Genomic DNA, 13,741 nt, shown 5'->3' with positions numbered 1-13,741 from the left:
CGGATCAGCATCACACAATTTATCAGGGAACTAATGAGAATTTACTTAGTTATTTTTTTCTCCTGTCAATAGACGTCTTTAAGTCTACAACTGTACAGTTCATGTTTTTAAATGTTAGTGATTTGTCGTGCTTTTAAATTATCTAATTAAACAAGCTTGCATTTCAATAAACATTTTACTGGCTCTACTCTACTCCTTCTTCATATCGAAACATTAGCAACTGTCGCAATCTTGGTGAAGAGGCTAACAGGGGACTGAGAAAGTAACTTAGTCGATCGGTATCTGTGAACCTAACGAACTGGTCTGCTTAGCCATAGCAGTTAAACAATTCACCCAGCAAAAAGGTCTAACGGCACCGTTGGTAGTTGTGAACTTAAAATTCTGAAGGGTGCTTAATAGTTAAATTAAATTTACCGCCCAAAGATAACGCCAAAAATAACTTCCATCAAAAACCTATCATTACAAATGTGTTACTGTGCCAGTGGACAATTTCCAAGTCAAGAGATGTTTGGGTTCTCTAAGCCCTCTGCATATGTCTTCGATAGCTACGACGGCTCCTCTTGTCCAAGTTATAACTTTCACACTAGTTAAAAGTGATTTTCCAAGAAGAAATTAAGAAACACGTTGTGCAGCAGAAGCTATTCTGAGAAGGAAAATGCAGACCAATTCCGTAAACTATGAATTTGGAAAGTATTTCATCACATAGCAGTTGTAACAGTACTCTACTTATGGATTTTCGTAATATTTAGTTTTAATATTAGATCTGAGGATTTTGTGGTAGGTTAAGGAAACTTCCCTGAAATATCTCAAGAGATTATTTTGTTGAGTCACCTGTCCGTTTGACAGTCAATTCATAGTTCATGGAGAAGATACCTTTTTAACACTCTCGGGAGTGAGATAGTTGACCATCAGTTTAGAAGGAGAACAAATGACATTCCCAGATCTTCTCCTCCAAACGAGCCTGCTACAGACTATCCGAATTAAATGGTTGAACCTGAAAATTCAGAGAGCTTGAGAGTGTTGTCTGTTGTATTTGTGAGGTTCTCTTTCATGGTCTGTACATGAATAGAGAGCTTTTCTAGATCCTGTTCCAGGCCTTCCAGCTGCCTCCAAGTCGGGTTAACAGGAAGGAAATTTTCGGCAGTCGCAGTTTTCTGACTTTTCTCATCTACAGAAAAATAGACAGGACAAACTAAATCCTCCGCACAAGTTAAATTTGTTAATAAACGTAGCACCACATTAATGAAAGCATTTAATACAAGTAAACTAAGCTACAATAACGCACGGTTACGATAATTTAACTCTCTGCAATGGTGTATTAACAATCAAATTGGGAATTCGTTACCTATTATTTGTTTGCACTTCTATCATCCAGCTTAACATATATTAAGTAGCAGCGATCGATATGTTGAAGCTCCCTCTTGGTACATCTTCAGTAAATACTACTCACTGTGAGGTATCGATAAATTTAATTAACTCAGCCGACGAAATAATCTCAGTCACTGTAGCGGAAAACTCTACATGCAGCTTCTTGAAAAAACTTGCATGCAGATTAACGGTGCAAAAGATTCATAAATATATTGTAAAGTAGTCTAGTGTACCCAATTAATTCTTAATTTCGTATTCTTAACTGTACATTTTAAATCTTAATCTATTGTAACGTAGTAGTGTCCCCAATTAGCTTCTGTAAGCTAAATACCTACCCTGACACTTAAGGTGGCCGAACACAGTTTTCAAGTGCCTATGCCTAATTCACCATTACTTTTAAACTATTTATGCTTTGGCGCCCGTTTTTTGCAAGAGTCAAGGTTAACCTCAGAAGGTTTTATTCTCGCATTTTGGCTAAGATGTGTACTGTTGCCATGGCAACGGGGCTGGTTAAAAACAAGGCTTAAAAAATGGTTTTTGTTTATTTAAAAAAAATCCAGTCGTTAGATTTTTTTCATCATTTGCCCACTACGAATTGACTTTAAATCCCTTCTGTCAACACTGTTCTAATAAAATTTTGACATAGACGATTTTCGTAATTCGCCGTAAATCGTTTTCACTGCATGTTCTGAATTATTTAAAATTCCCTATGTCAAAATTCAGATTTTTTGTGATAGATCATTTACGTGGTTTCTGAACTATTTTTTTTTGCCAAATTTCTTGAAATTCTAACGAATGGATCGTTAGAAATCAACAAGTTTCTGCAAAAGCAATCGGTCTCAATTTTTCGAGCAACTGCGCATGCGCTGCATTTAACTGGGTTCTTTCGGTAACAAAGAAAAAGCTGAGAATTGCTAGGTTCTTTGCATCGTTACCTTTTCTAATATATCTTTGTAATAAAAGACTAAAGCCATCAATACACTGCGTTCAAATATAGAGAAAAATAGCACAGATACTGCGGGTGTTGAGTAAATAAAAAGATTGCTCTATTGACGGCATGTTTGTTTCTTGCAGTCCTTGTGCGCGCGCTGAATCGCATCAGCAAAAGCGCGCACGAAAACTGTATTCGGCCACCTTAAATAAAGTTATTATTTATAAAACCAGTTTTTCTAGATACCTAGAGCGGTTTTCAACTGTAAAACTAAAACCAAAGCAATCATCACTCTAGCCAGTCGCAAATGACACAAACAATACAGTGAACCAATCAGAAGTCGAAGTAATTGTATGTGGTTGACAAGCAAAGCGCGGGAAAATTTGTGCGAACGAGTCACGATATGGGTTTGGTTTTACTTCTGATTGGATGAAAAAGTGGCGCGATTTTTTTTTTAACTCAATTGTGAAGCGTAGTTGATGCAAGAACAATGACTTTTCGACACTCAAATGAAATTCTCTCTAATTGTAGATCGACTTTAGACTGAATAGATGTCGTTACGATGTACTTACGTGAGGCTGGTTTGCAGGGCCGCTTTGCAGATTTTCTGAGAAAAACTTCTACCAAGATGCCTAACGCGAATAGACCGAGTAAAACGCCCATGATGATAAGTAGTAAAATACCCGTTTCTTCAGAATCTCCCGACAAAAGACTCACTATATCCTTGGATGGTTTAAAAGCCTACAAAGAGTACAATTCATGTTAAGTTTTCGTTACGAGAACACGAATTAAGATAGTGTTCTCTTGACATTTACAACTCAGACTTGATATATGTTTACTCGTTCTTACCTTAGACAACTGAAGAAAAGAAAAGAGATCATGTGCCAGTGGTTTACCAAGGGTTATTAATTTCATTTGTTGCTAGTGGTCATGAATCAGAGGCGTTTTCAGTTGGTTAGTCATTCACATCCATAAACACTACGCCGGAGGAATTTGAAAACGGAGCTTTATTTCTCCGGTTAAGCCTTCCGTCCACACTAATCCGTCACGAAACGGAGCTTTTCGAAAACACCTTTCAAACTGAAGGAATTTGAAAACGCCGGCTTTGCGTTTTAATGTGGAGAGAAAACATTTTGAAACCGATGACGTCACGATAATCAATGATGTGATTGCCCTGCGCATGCCCGTGTTTTAGTCAAACACAAATCCAAAAAGGCCGGTGATTGTTGCGTTTTCAAATTCTTTCGGTGTAGTGTGGACGGAAAATATTTCATGCGTTTTCAGAGTAAAACCTTCGTTTTCAAATTCCTCCGGCGTGGTGGACTCGACTTGAGAATAAAAGCTTCAACTTTGGACGAACACCGGAAAAAGGGAAAAAAGGCTAAAAGGAGCTCGTGAAAACTATTCTAGAGTGGTTGATTGAGATGGGTCACAAACGACAATTTAAACATAAAACTTTCAGCCGGTAAAGATACTTTTTTGGTAGCTAAACGGTGCAAGCAAACATTCTTGTACCGCACATCATGCAAAACTGGAAACAATGTTTACTAAAATATCTTAGTCAAATCAAGCATTGAATACCTTTAAAGGAATAGTGTAGTTTTTGACGAGTGAGTCAATCAAAGGATTCTCCAGGCGATGTCTGAAGCAAAAGTTTTTTTGCAGGAAGTTGCAAGTAGTGTTTCGTTTAAGGGCCATCTTGTATGTAATATCTGCAGGAACGGTGTCAAACACTCGCAAATTATCATCATCGTCTTCTATATCCCTGTAAAAGTAGAATGCTCGGAGTCTCTCCATAAAGACACCCTCTACGTTATCATCAAGTAGATCCTTATGCATGTCTTCGAAATTCTCGTACGCTGCAAGAAAACAGACCTTATTTAAAATGATCTCTGTGAACGGAAATCTTATGTCTACGAAAAATCCTCAGAACATTCCCAGAATCTCCAGAAAGCGTTGGCAAAATTTTGAAGAACATTCGACAACCTGCCTTCCTGTGATCAAGCAGTCTTCTTTAACCTTTGAGACGAATTGGGGTCATGTCTCGGTGATGCAAAAAGTGAGGCGCGGTTGCCTCAAGGTTAACGTGCTAGACTCCGGTTTGAGTGGTCTGGGTTCATTGTGTTGTGTTCTTGCATGGCAAGACACTTTACTCTCACAGTACCTGTCTCCACCCACGGCAGGTGTGAAAATGGGTACTAGCGAATTAAATGCTGGGGAGTAACCCTGCGATGGTCTAGCGACCCATCCATGGGGGAATAGAAATACTCCTAGTCACTTCACGCTACAGAAACCAGGATAAATGCCGGTGGAATGGGTCACTTGGCGGAATGCAGACTTGGGTAATGTTCTACGCTCTAACTTAGAATCGTGTCACGCATCATTAATCTTAAATTTTCATAACCGGCAAAATACTCACAAGTCAGAGTTTCGGAGATATCGAGGGAAAATGTTCCTTAATTACATGCTCTGTATCAATGGGCTAAACAGCACTTACAATGAGTTGTTGCTCCCAGATAAAATGCTTCGGCCTCGGCTTTGCTGTCGTAAAATACGGCTACCTAAATAGTGGATAAGCAAAGTAAGAAAAGAATTGATAATAAATATAAAGTTTATAAAATAGAAATAATTTATTTTCCGTTTGTGACTCATTATTTTACTCTACGCACTAGATCTAATGGCTATTCAAGGTAGCTATAATAAATAGTCATTTACTTCCTCTTTAATTATTCCTTATCCTCTCTCGTAAAATAAATGTTGATATAGCTGCTCAATCAAAACTTCACCCTAAGCAGCCCCCGCCAATTTCGATGCCATCGAAATTATTACTGTAAGTTGTGTTCCTGAAAGTATTTGTAATTATCTTTAGTAGTTTCACAGAGTTTTCATTCGTTTCGACATGCTCCGAATAAAATGTAATGCCAAGCTCTCGCCTGCAAACGAAAACAGAGTTGTGGCTGACTAGGGCCCTCTAAGACTCTAGAGTTTGTTTATGTTGTCTCAGAGCCTCTTCATATATGAGCCCGGTCAACCGGGCTGGCTCCGGGCTGGCTCGGTTTCCGAGATCTCGCCTCGCCACTCTTTCCTTCGTAAAAATGTCGGTGGGTTCATATGAGAAGCCGGGCTGGCCCGGTTACCGAGATCTCGGTAACCGGGATGAAAATTTTCCCATATGAGCACTCCAGCCCGGGCAGCCGGGACGAAACTTTTTAGACAAAATAGCTTTCGCAACATAGCTGCAAAAATGGCATAATTTTTGTCTTGTATGTATTTCCACTTAAGGAGTATGCGAATCAGCTTTATTAGTAAAGATACAAGAGCCCACAAAGCTACGACGGCCGCGAACGATACAAGTTTATGTTCCACCATTTTGGTTGTGTTTCTTGGATTTCATCCCGGCAGACCGGGCTTAAATTTCCCATATGAACAGACAACAAAATTCGTCCTGATAACCGAGCCAGGCCGGTTGCCGGGCTCATATGAAGAGGCTCTCAGTATTTTGTAGTGGGTTGTACATTTGTGGTTAGACGGCACGGATATAACGTTCGCGATCTCTCCGCAGTTGTTTTCATGGATTTATCATTTTAAGACTAAATAGCTTCAAAAGAATATCGTTTTAATGCTGATAGTTAGCTTGATATCATTGCTCACCTCTTGTCCTTCCAGTGCAGTGGTAAACTCTGGCGACGAACTGTGAGTGAGAGCGGAGGTCACCGTAGCGGTAAACATAGTAACGACAATTACACCAAGAAGAATCCATAACACGCCAAACAAGCGACCAAAAAATGATCTTGGAGTTTTGTCCCCATATCTACAAGTAACCAAATTAAATCATAGTAAACGATTTAACGATTTATATTTTCTGTTAAATATGATTACCTTTTGGCTAGAGGAGGGGCTCAAAACAACTTCAAACGAGTGTCGCTGGAGTCTCATTCCGGACGTTGACCGAGAGTAATGGGCGAAACGTCCACATTGTTTTGAGAGAAAATGTTTCCTTCGCTAGAAATAAGAGATGTGGCAAAATCTAATCTCCATCAAACTAGTGATTTTCTCTGGTAGTGCGTAGTACCAAGAAGGTACTGGGATCATATATCAGTTGGTTAACTAACGCCGATTGCTTAGTCACCAAAATGAAGGCTTTGTCGTCATCGATGAAGGGTTCTTAAAGGGAATCAGTCTTGGTCTATGAGAGTGCGTTGCAGCGTGATCTTAAAGTTCGTTCGTAGCTGACCAATGTTTAATGAAGTGTTTTTTCCTCAGCTGTATTCATAGTTTAAGTTATAGTTTATAAATCTCTATGGAAATTCATTTATTTTCCTACCCAACAGTAGTCATGCTGATAAAGGCCCACCAAAATCCTTCATAGGAGCCTTTTGCAAAGGACAAGGGAAATTCTTCGTTCTTTACATGGAACTCCTATGAGAAAATACAAGACTGTCAACGTCCTGCATAAAATCATAACTGAGTAGCAGTATAACAATTTGGCAGACGACGGACTGATTAAGACAGGAATCCATACTAGGCATTACTACCATTAGAGACTCCATAAGAGATCTAAGAAAATTAAGCTTAGAGGTTCGTTTACTGTAACCTGCTCTCTTATGTCATTCCTCGACGGTCGTTTTGAGAGACCGGGAAATTATCAGTCTCACGAGAGTCTAAATGATTATGGCCCCTAACCAGTAAGGAAACAAAAGAACAATATCATTATCCCTTTCACTTCCAAGAGTGTCAAACAGAAACTGGAAAGTCAGTCTCAAATTCATCACGTTTAAACAAAGAAAATCATGCATGACCGTGATGGTGTTTTGATATATGATTAGAATTAACATCGATTTTTATGATTTTATTTCTCCGCTTTTTCCTTCATCTTAGCTTTGATTGAGAAAATATATCAAACACTCAAAGCAGTGTTTGAACACACCAAACAACTTAAAGTCCGCAAAAAAAATACTCCGCTACTCGTCGTATTCTTAACTCTCTTCTCGGTGTTTGGAAATGTGGTCAAGCACGGTCTTCCTTACATGCATGGTCACACGCTAGCGTTGAGCACTTCTGAGACTGCATGTAAGAATGAGAGAGTTGCATATGCTCTTTTTTTAAAGTTATTGTAATACGTTCTTTTCATACCAATGCCCAAATACAAATCCCAGCCATTCCGGCTAGAAGGAAGGTCAACACGAAAATGGGCCATGAGTCGTAGAGCGCGTACAGCACCAAATCCCTCGCTTTCGCGTTGTACTGATCGATAAGGCCAATAAGCACATAACCATGTGATTTAACAATGTCGTGGAAAGTGTATTCAATTCCTGAAAATGTTAAAAGTGTTTCTAGCTTTTCCGTAACAGGAAATATGATGTCAGCTTTCATGAGAGCCTCGTTGAATTCCGCTTCCGTTTCGGTGCCAGTTTCGATGTCATTTTGCAACGTCAAGTTTATACCACGCCCACCGTTGCTATGGCAACAGCCTTCAAGACTGTCGCGAATGTAATCAAACACGATGCCTTGGAGGTACGTTTGGTCGCTACCGTCATCTTCAAATATAACATAGGGTGGAAATGATAGCATTACCACTGGGACGTCTTCAGTCGGACAACCTTTCGGGCCGAGCAGGTTGTCATCCGCGCATTCATCGTCCGCCTGTATATAATTTATCAATGCCAGTGCCACTACAGATAAAATCAGCACAATTCGCCTGGAAATCGCCATGATTAAAGCAACGCCACTTGGAACCAAACTAAAGAAGACAAAAATGTGAAAGGTATTTTTGAAAAAACACCTCAGTTTATCCAGTAGTCTATCCATTATCTATAACAATCAACTACATACTTAAATATGAAGTTTTCTGGCTTTCTTACTTTCCTTTCCATTAAAGTTCACTAAGATTTTATGTGCTGTAGAAAAGCGACATTCGGCTGAAGTCCTTCAATAGGCCACTTTCGATATATTAAAATTCAGCTTGAGAGTGAGGCCCAGAGGACACAAACAAGTGAAATGAATAAACATGGTCATTCAATTTCCTTTGTATGTGTCCTCTAAGTCTCACTGCCAAGCTGAATTTTAATATATCGAAAACGTTCTATTACTTCCATTCCATAGCCGAGAATTCCGAATAATTCTTAAATCACTCCTTGCACTCAAATTTAAAAGAGTATGCAAACAAATAACTAAACAAGTACAATGTAATAAAAGTCTGTACGTTTGCCGAAAATATTTAAAAAGTTTCTATTTGGCAAAGTACGTACAATAGACGTGAAGTATTTGCAATTGAATTGGTTCAAAAATAGTAAACTGAGTGAATACATGTAGATTTCCCGTGGAGATATCTCAACGGTAATAAAGTGAAGCATACAAAATAATTCAAAGTTTCAAAAAATAAACATTGCCATTTGTTTTGTCTGAATCATCTGTGTTAATTTTTCTGCTTTGATATATAGATATATTTTTCATAACATTTCCGTGAGAAGTACTCCATTCAAAAGTGTGTATTGTATGCACTGAAATTAATATTACTGGGTAAAAACTTGGTCAACTGGAAACTGTAAAAAGGAATACAAATAAGTCACTTCAGGGCATTAATGTTGAAAGAAATTAATATATTTAATATTCAAATAAAGATGTTTTTTGGTAGGTTTTCTGATTACAAGCTCTAGAAGTATGGACGAGCCGGTCACAGTAAAAAAAAAAAAACAACAAAAAAAAAAACAAAAGTTTGAATTTAGACTCTATATGGTGGTTTTCATTACTATAATTTAAAACCTCTTGTCTTTACGATGCTGCAGCTTGGCTGCGGAGAATGTCAAAGAGGTCTAGCATGCATAACTGATTGCATGGGCTTGTTTTAATTGTCTCCCGTGTAGAGCTCTGAGTCCACACGCCAAGTGGTCGGAGACCTGAGCATATCATCTGGATCTGATCAAGCAAATTTATTTTGAAAACTACCGTCTACTCTTAGCCCTGTATTCAGCGGCCAGCTAGCCGCTCAGCTGAATTTAAGCAGAAGCAACTCGATCGTCATCCTGCTACATCTTCATGTGTGACATTATCTTCCTCTAGCTCTCTGCTCGCTTTCTACCCATAACAAGTACAAGACAAGAATTCGCCCCCTCAGGGACGTACTGCGCTAATGCCACATTCGAAGACAGCCCTCTACTATATTACACTATTATAGCTTATAAGGAACGCTAGTAGATAGAGCCAAATATTGCGTAACTATGTAATGTGCTCGAAGTTCACTATGAAGACCAATACCTCCCTCACAACCACACCGCCGAACGTCACAAAAAATGAAATGTCTGCCAGATAAATAAGTTACGAAACGCGAGGCAATCTGATCATCTTAGACCGCATTTTGAGCTTACTTTTATTATTTTATTTTGCCAGCTATTGCTTTTATCGGAGCATTTTAACGCAGCAAAATGTTACCTACCAATCTTTTACATTAGCATCAGTTTCATCAACCGCAGTTAAGGTAGACAGTTGCAAAACTTTGTTAGTGGTGATGCCTTAAATTGAACTCCACTCTTGATCGAGTCGTGATGCAGAACTGCAACAACTTTAACTGAACACAAATCGCCATACGCTAGGTTTATGATGAATACGGTCACCGGCTTCAGCCTTTGTAAGCAGCTTTAACCACTGGCTTTTCAATAATACATAGAGACTATAATTAGCATTTTGTCACCCCAAAATCAACACTATTTGAAGGAAATTAACGAAAAGTACGAAATTAATTTTAACTGAAAACAATCGCAAGAAGCATGTCTCCGTTAATCTGCATAAACAAACAACCTTCAACTTCTGAATCCTGCAGTTGAACCCAGAACGCTCAAAAACGCACTGAGTTATTCCACAGTAAATTTTTGCGAGAAGCAATTTACATCCCGATATACTTAAACTGCGAGAGAATCGAGCCACAGTTAAACTTGGCACGAAATTAAATATTCCATTTTGTTTAATCAGTAAACAAAAATGTATTCGAAAGTCAAATATATTGCTTGAAAACATATTTTCACACCTTGTAAGTTTCAACGTCTTTGAAGTCCTCTGAGAAATTTAAAATTTGAAAAACATCTTGAACTTATTGATATTCTAATAAAAGTACTGAATTATTCGTTTCGTCAAGATCGCATCCGATCACGCTTTCTCTAACGTGCAAAAAAATTTATTAGCTTTCGTGTTCAGTTTGATTTAAAATTGAGATGCACAGCAAGACTTTGTACAAATAAAGACTTTTTAAGGTAATTTCATTGTTTTGCGCTGCACATCCTTGCTGTGAATAAATTTGGGGCATAACAATCATGTACATAATTATCTCCGGTACCGGCATTTTTCTTTACAGCTTAGATTGCCAGGGAAATAAATGGTCGTTTGTATTGTTAACCATGGCCAGCTGTAGTACCGTGAACAATCTTTTTGCCTTCAACTTTCATCTCAGAAATCACCTTTTTTCTGTGAAATGGGCACCAACCAATTGTTATATATATAGTTAGCACAAATAACATCATCATCATCATTAAAAGCTGACTAAACCGCATTTTCCCGCAATCGTTTTCGTCCTTCAACGCAAGCAAATATCGTGTTGCCCCCTTCAAATGTTTTCATTTGCTGTACTTCATCATCATTACCATCAATTATTTGCCACACAATAAAAAGAAACATGTACAATAACAAAAAATGTTAATATGAAGGCAGGAAGACCTCCAAAAAAACCACCAGGCTTAAAGCGGATACCACCTCAGTCTTCAGCATTGTATAAATTTCAACCTTTGCGTGCGCAGCATGACCAGTTCAGCATTATTTCATTAAACATTTAAACATCTGTTTTTTTTTTTGTTTTTTTTTTTTTAAATAAAGCTGGGAAAGCGTGTTGAACCAGCGACCGTAGTACTAACAGAAAAGTCCTAATTTTAGCCCAGGACCTTGATAGAATACCAAGAATATAAATTGCTTAAGAGTTCCGAGACAGTGTTGTGATCGATAACTACTGGCTGTTCTCGTGTCATACCTACCTACTTGACTATTTGCCGCAAACAAATTGGGTAACTTCGGGGGCGACAATTGGCAACGCTACGATAATGAAACATAAATTTAGCTTTTTGAAATGAGTTGATGAAATGAGTTGACTTGAAAAATATATGTGATGCCCAATTTAATAAATAACGGAGTAGATACTAAATTACAACTAGTATTTCAGTCGAATAAAGTAACTTAAATTAACAAGGCCCTCGCTTCGAACGATCTCTACAAGGTTATAGGAAAATAGAAACTTCGTTTCCTCAGGTAATGTTCATGTATTATTGATTTTGCAAAGAAAAGAAAGGATTTGCATAATGGTTCATGTTTGAATTAACTCATAATTAATGTGCAGTTTCATAAGTAAACTACATCGCTAGATGTTTTCTCAATTAACTCTTATGCTTGCTTAGTTCGTAAAACCAAAACAAAAAATGTGTCATGGTTCCTTGATTGTCAAAATATCCAAAGTGATATGTACTTTTCAACATTTATGAATTTTAACTCTCTTTTTAGCCATTAATTTCAAATTAATTTAAGTGGTCTGTGTAAGGTCAAGTCAAATTTATGTTTAGATGCAGTTTTCAGAACCAGAACAAACAATAAACTACTCTAATATACGTTTTTGAAACTCAGTATATTCTCATGACCATAAGTGAACGTAAACCGCCTTTATTTCAGCAAACTTGCTGAAAGGCCTCTGATGAGTCCCTTAGCAGTGACGAAACATACTTATCAGAAGGCTAGCCATTGTAAATTTTCGCACTTTTCTAAACCACTGATTGTCACATAACATGCCGTTTTCGTTTAACGACCGTCAAATTCACATCATCTAGCCGAAATTTTTTGAATTTCTTCAAGTCCTTCATTTTCTCAAATTTTATCTAGGATTCCCTATTTTCCCAAGTGTACGCATATCTGGATATCTATGATGATAACTTATGACAATTGCAAGGGTAATCTTACTCTTTAGAATCTTCAACCTGTTCTCCCACCGTTCCTCGCCTCACTGCGTCGACATTTTGTAAGGTTGATCAATATTGAGGTTGTGTTTTCAAATGCCTAATTTCAATATGTAAAACAGCGGGGGTGACGAAAAAATCATTGCAATCAAACAATCCAAGATTGAAAATCCGGTGGAACACGACAGCTGTCCAAAGTTGTTTGGAGGCTTTCATAACGTTAACAGTTTTTTTGAATTTTATTAATTGGCCGTCTATTATTAAACATATCGTTCAGTCAACCAATCGTGTAATAATGCTACACAGTCTTGTTATGAATCCAGACCTTTTTTGGCTGAAAAAAGTTGAAAGGACAGACACAAACAATAACAGTCTTTTCATACTTGAGGTAATTAGAATCTAAACATTATGTCTGTCACTAGCCTTAAAATTCTGTTTTTGTTTTCATGGCTAACATAGTCCTTACGGTCGATACCATGGTCTGCAAAGCAAGAGTTCGAGTTTGTAGGGCCCGGTTGTTGGAAAGGTGGATAACGCTATCCACCGGATGAATCACTATACAGCGGATAGCGCGGTTTGTTTTGTTAGCACTAATCCACTGGATAGCAATTTATCCGGTGGATAGCGTTATCCAGCCTTCGAACAACCGGGACTAGCACTAAATGTCGGAACCATGTAGGATAAGTTATTGGTTACGGTCTTAGGTAAGACACTTCACTCTAACAATGTCTCTCTCCCCTAAGAAGAGACGCCATGCCACGCCACGCGACAAATTAATCCTAGCTTGAACCCGCGATCCAATCTAAAAACAGCATTTGTCAACTTCAAAAAAATCCGTGATTTCTAAACTCTGAGCTTTCGATATCGTCATGTGATATTCGTGACCACGTGACCATATCATGATTTTCGATATGGTCACGTCTTTAGTGGATACCTTGTTTTGACAAGTACCAATTTCGATATATTAAAATTCAGCCTAAAACAACAGATCTCAGCACGAGACTCTCGGAAATGACTACAGAGTTTGTGGGGTTTTTCCCCCGAAACCTCGTGCTGAGGTCTATTGTTTTAGGCTAAATTTTAATATATCGAAGGGCCACCGAGGACACGGATTTTCAATATCAAAGATATACGTTGTAAACGAAGACTGCACATCTCTGTCAACCTATTAGCTGAAGTACGTTCGCCCTGTTGCACGACTCCGTCGTCGTCATCGTCGTTCGTACGCGCCCACGGGCAATACCGCTAGCCATGAAAACCATGAGAAAATCAATTAAGGGGGTCTTATACTCTCAGATATAAATTTTTCTCCAAAAAAACATTTTTTTGGAACATGAAGATTCAACATCCCTGTCCATTTGTAAATCGTATTTTGAAACGATTTTCCTCTAATTACTCCTGAATTTACGTTTAAATTAAGAAATCTGAACACTTCTAGCTATATTTCAACATAGCAACACCC

At 38.2% G+C, this 13,741-nt stretch overlaps 1 protein-coding gene across 1 annotated transcript; it reads right to left on the bottom strand.

The window, feature by feature from the left end:
• Positions 1 to 338: 338 nt before the first annotated feature.
• Positions 339 to 8,160, bottom strand: LOC145462881 (uncharacterized). Its single transcript, XM_081446526.1, has 7 exons — positions 7,433 to 8,160; positions 6,624 to 6,718; positions 5,951 to 6,110; positions 4,797 to 4,860; positions 3,881 to 4,158; positions 2,872 to 3,040; positions 339 to 1,168 (listed from the first exon to the last, which is right to left on the bottom strand). The coding sequence occupies exons 1-7, from the start codon at positions 8,105 to 8,107 to the stop codon at positions 981 to 983; spliced, it is 1,629 nt and encodes a 542-aa protein (XP_081302652.1). The 5' UTR covers positions 8,108 to 8,160; the 3' UTR covers positions 339 to 980.
• Between the last annotated feature and the right edge of the window lie 5,581 nt (positions 8,161 to 13,741).

Source organism: Orbicella franksi, chromosome 12 (assembly GCF_964199315.1).
Source record: "Orbicella franksi chromosome 12, jaOrbFran1.1, whole genome shotgun sequence".
Taxonomy (NCBI): Eukaryota; Metazoa; Cnidaria; class Anthozoa; order Scleractinia; family Merulinidae; genus Orbicella; species Orbicella franksi.
Note: the sequence above shows the minus strand (reverse complement) of the source record. Positions and strands in the feature narration are given on the sequence as shown.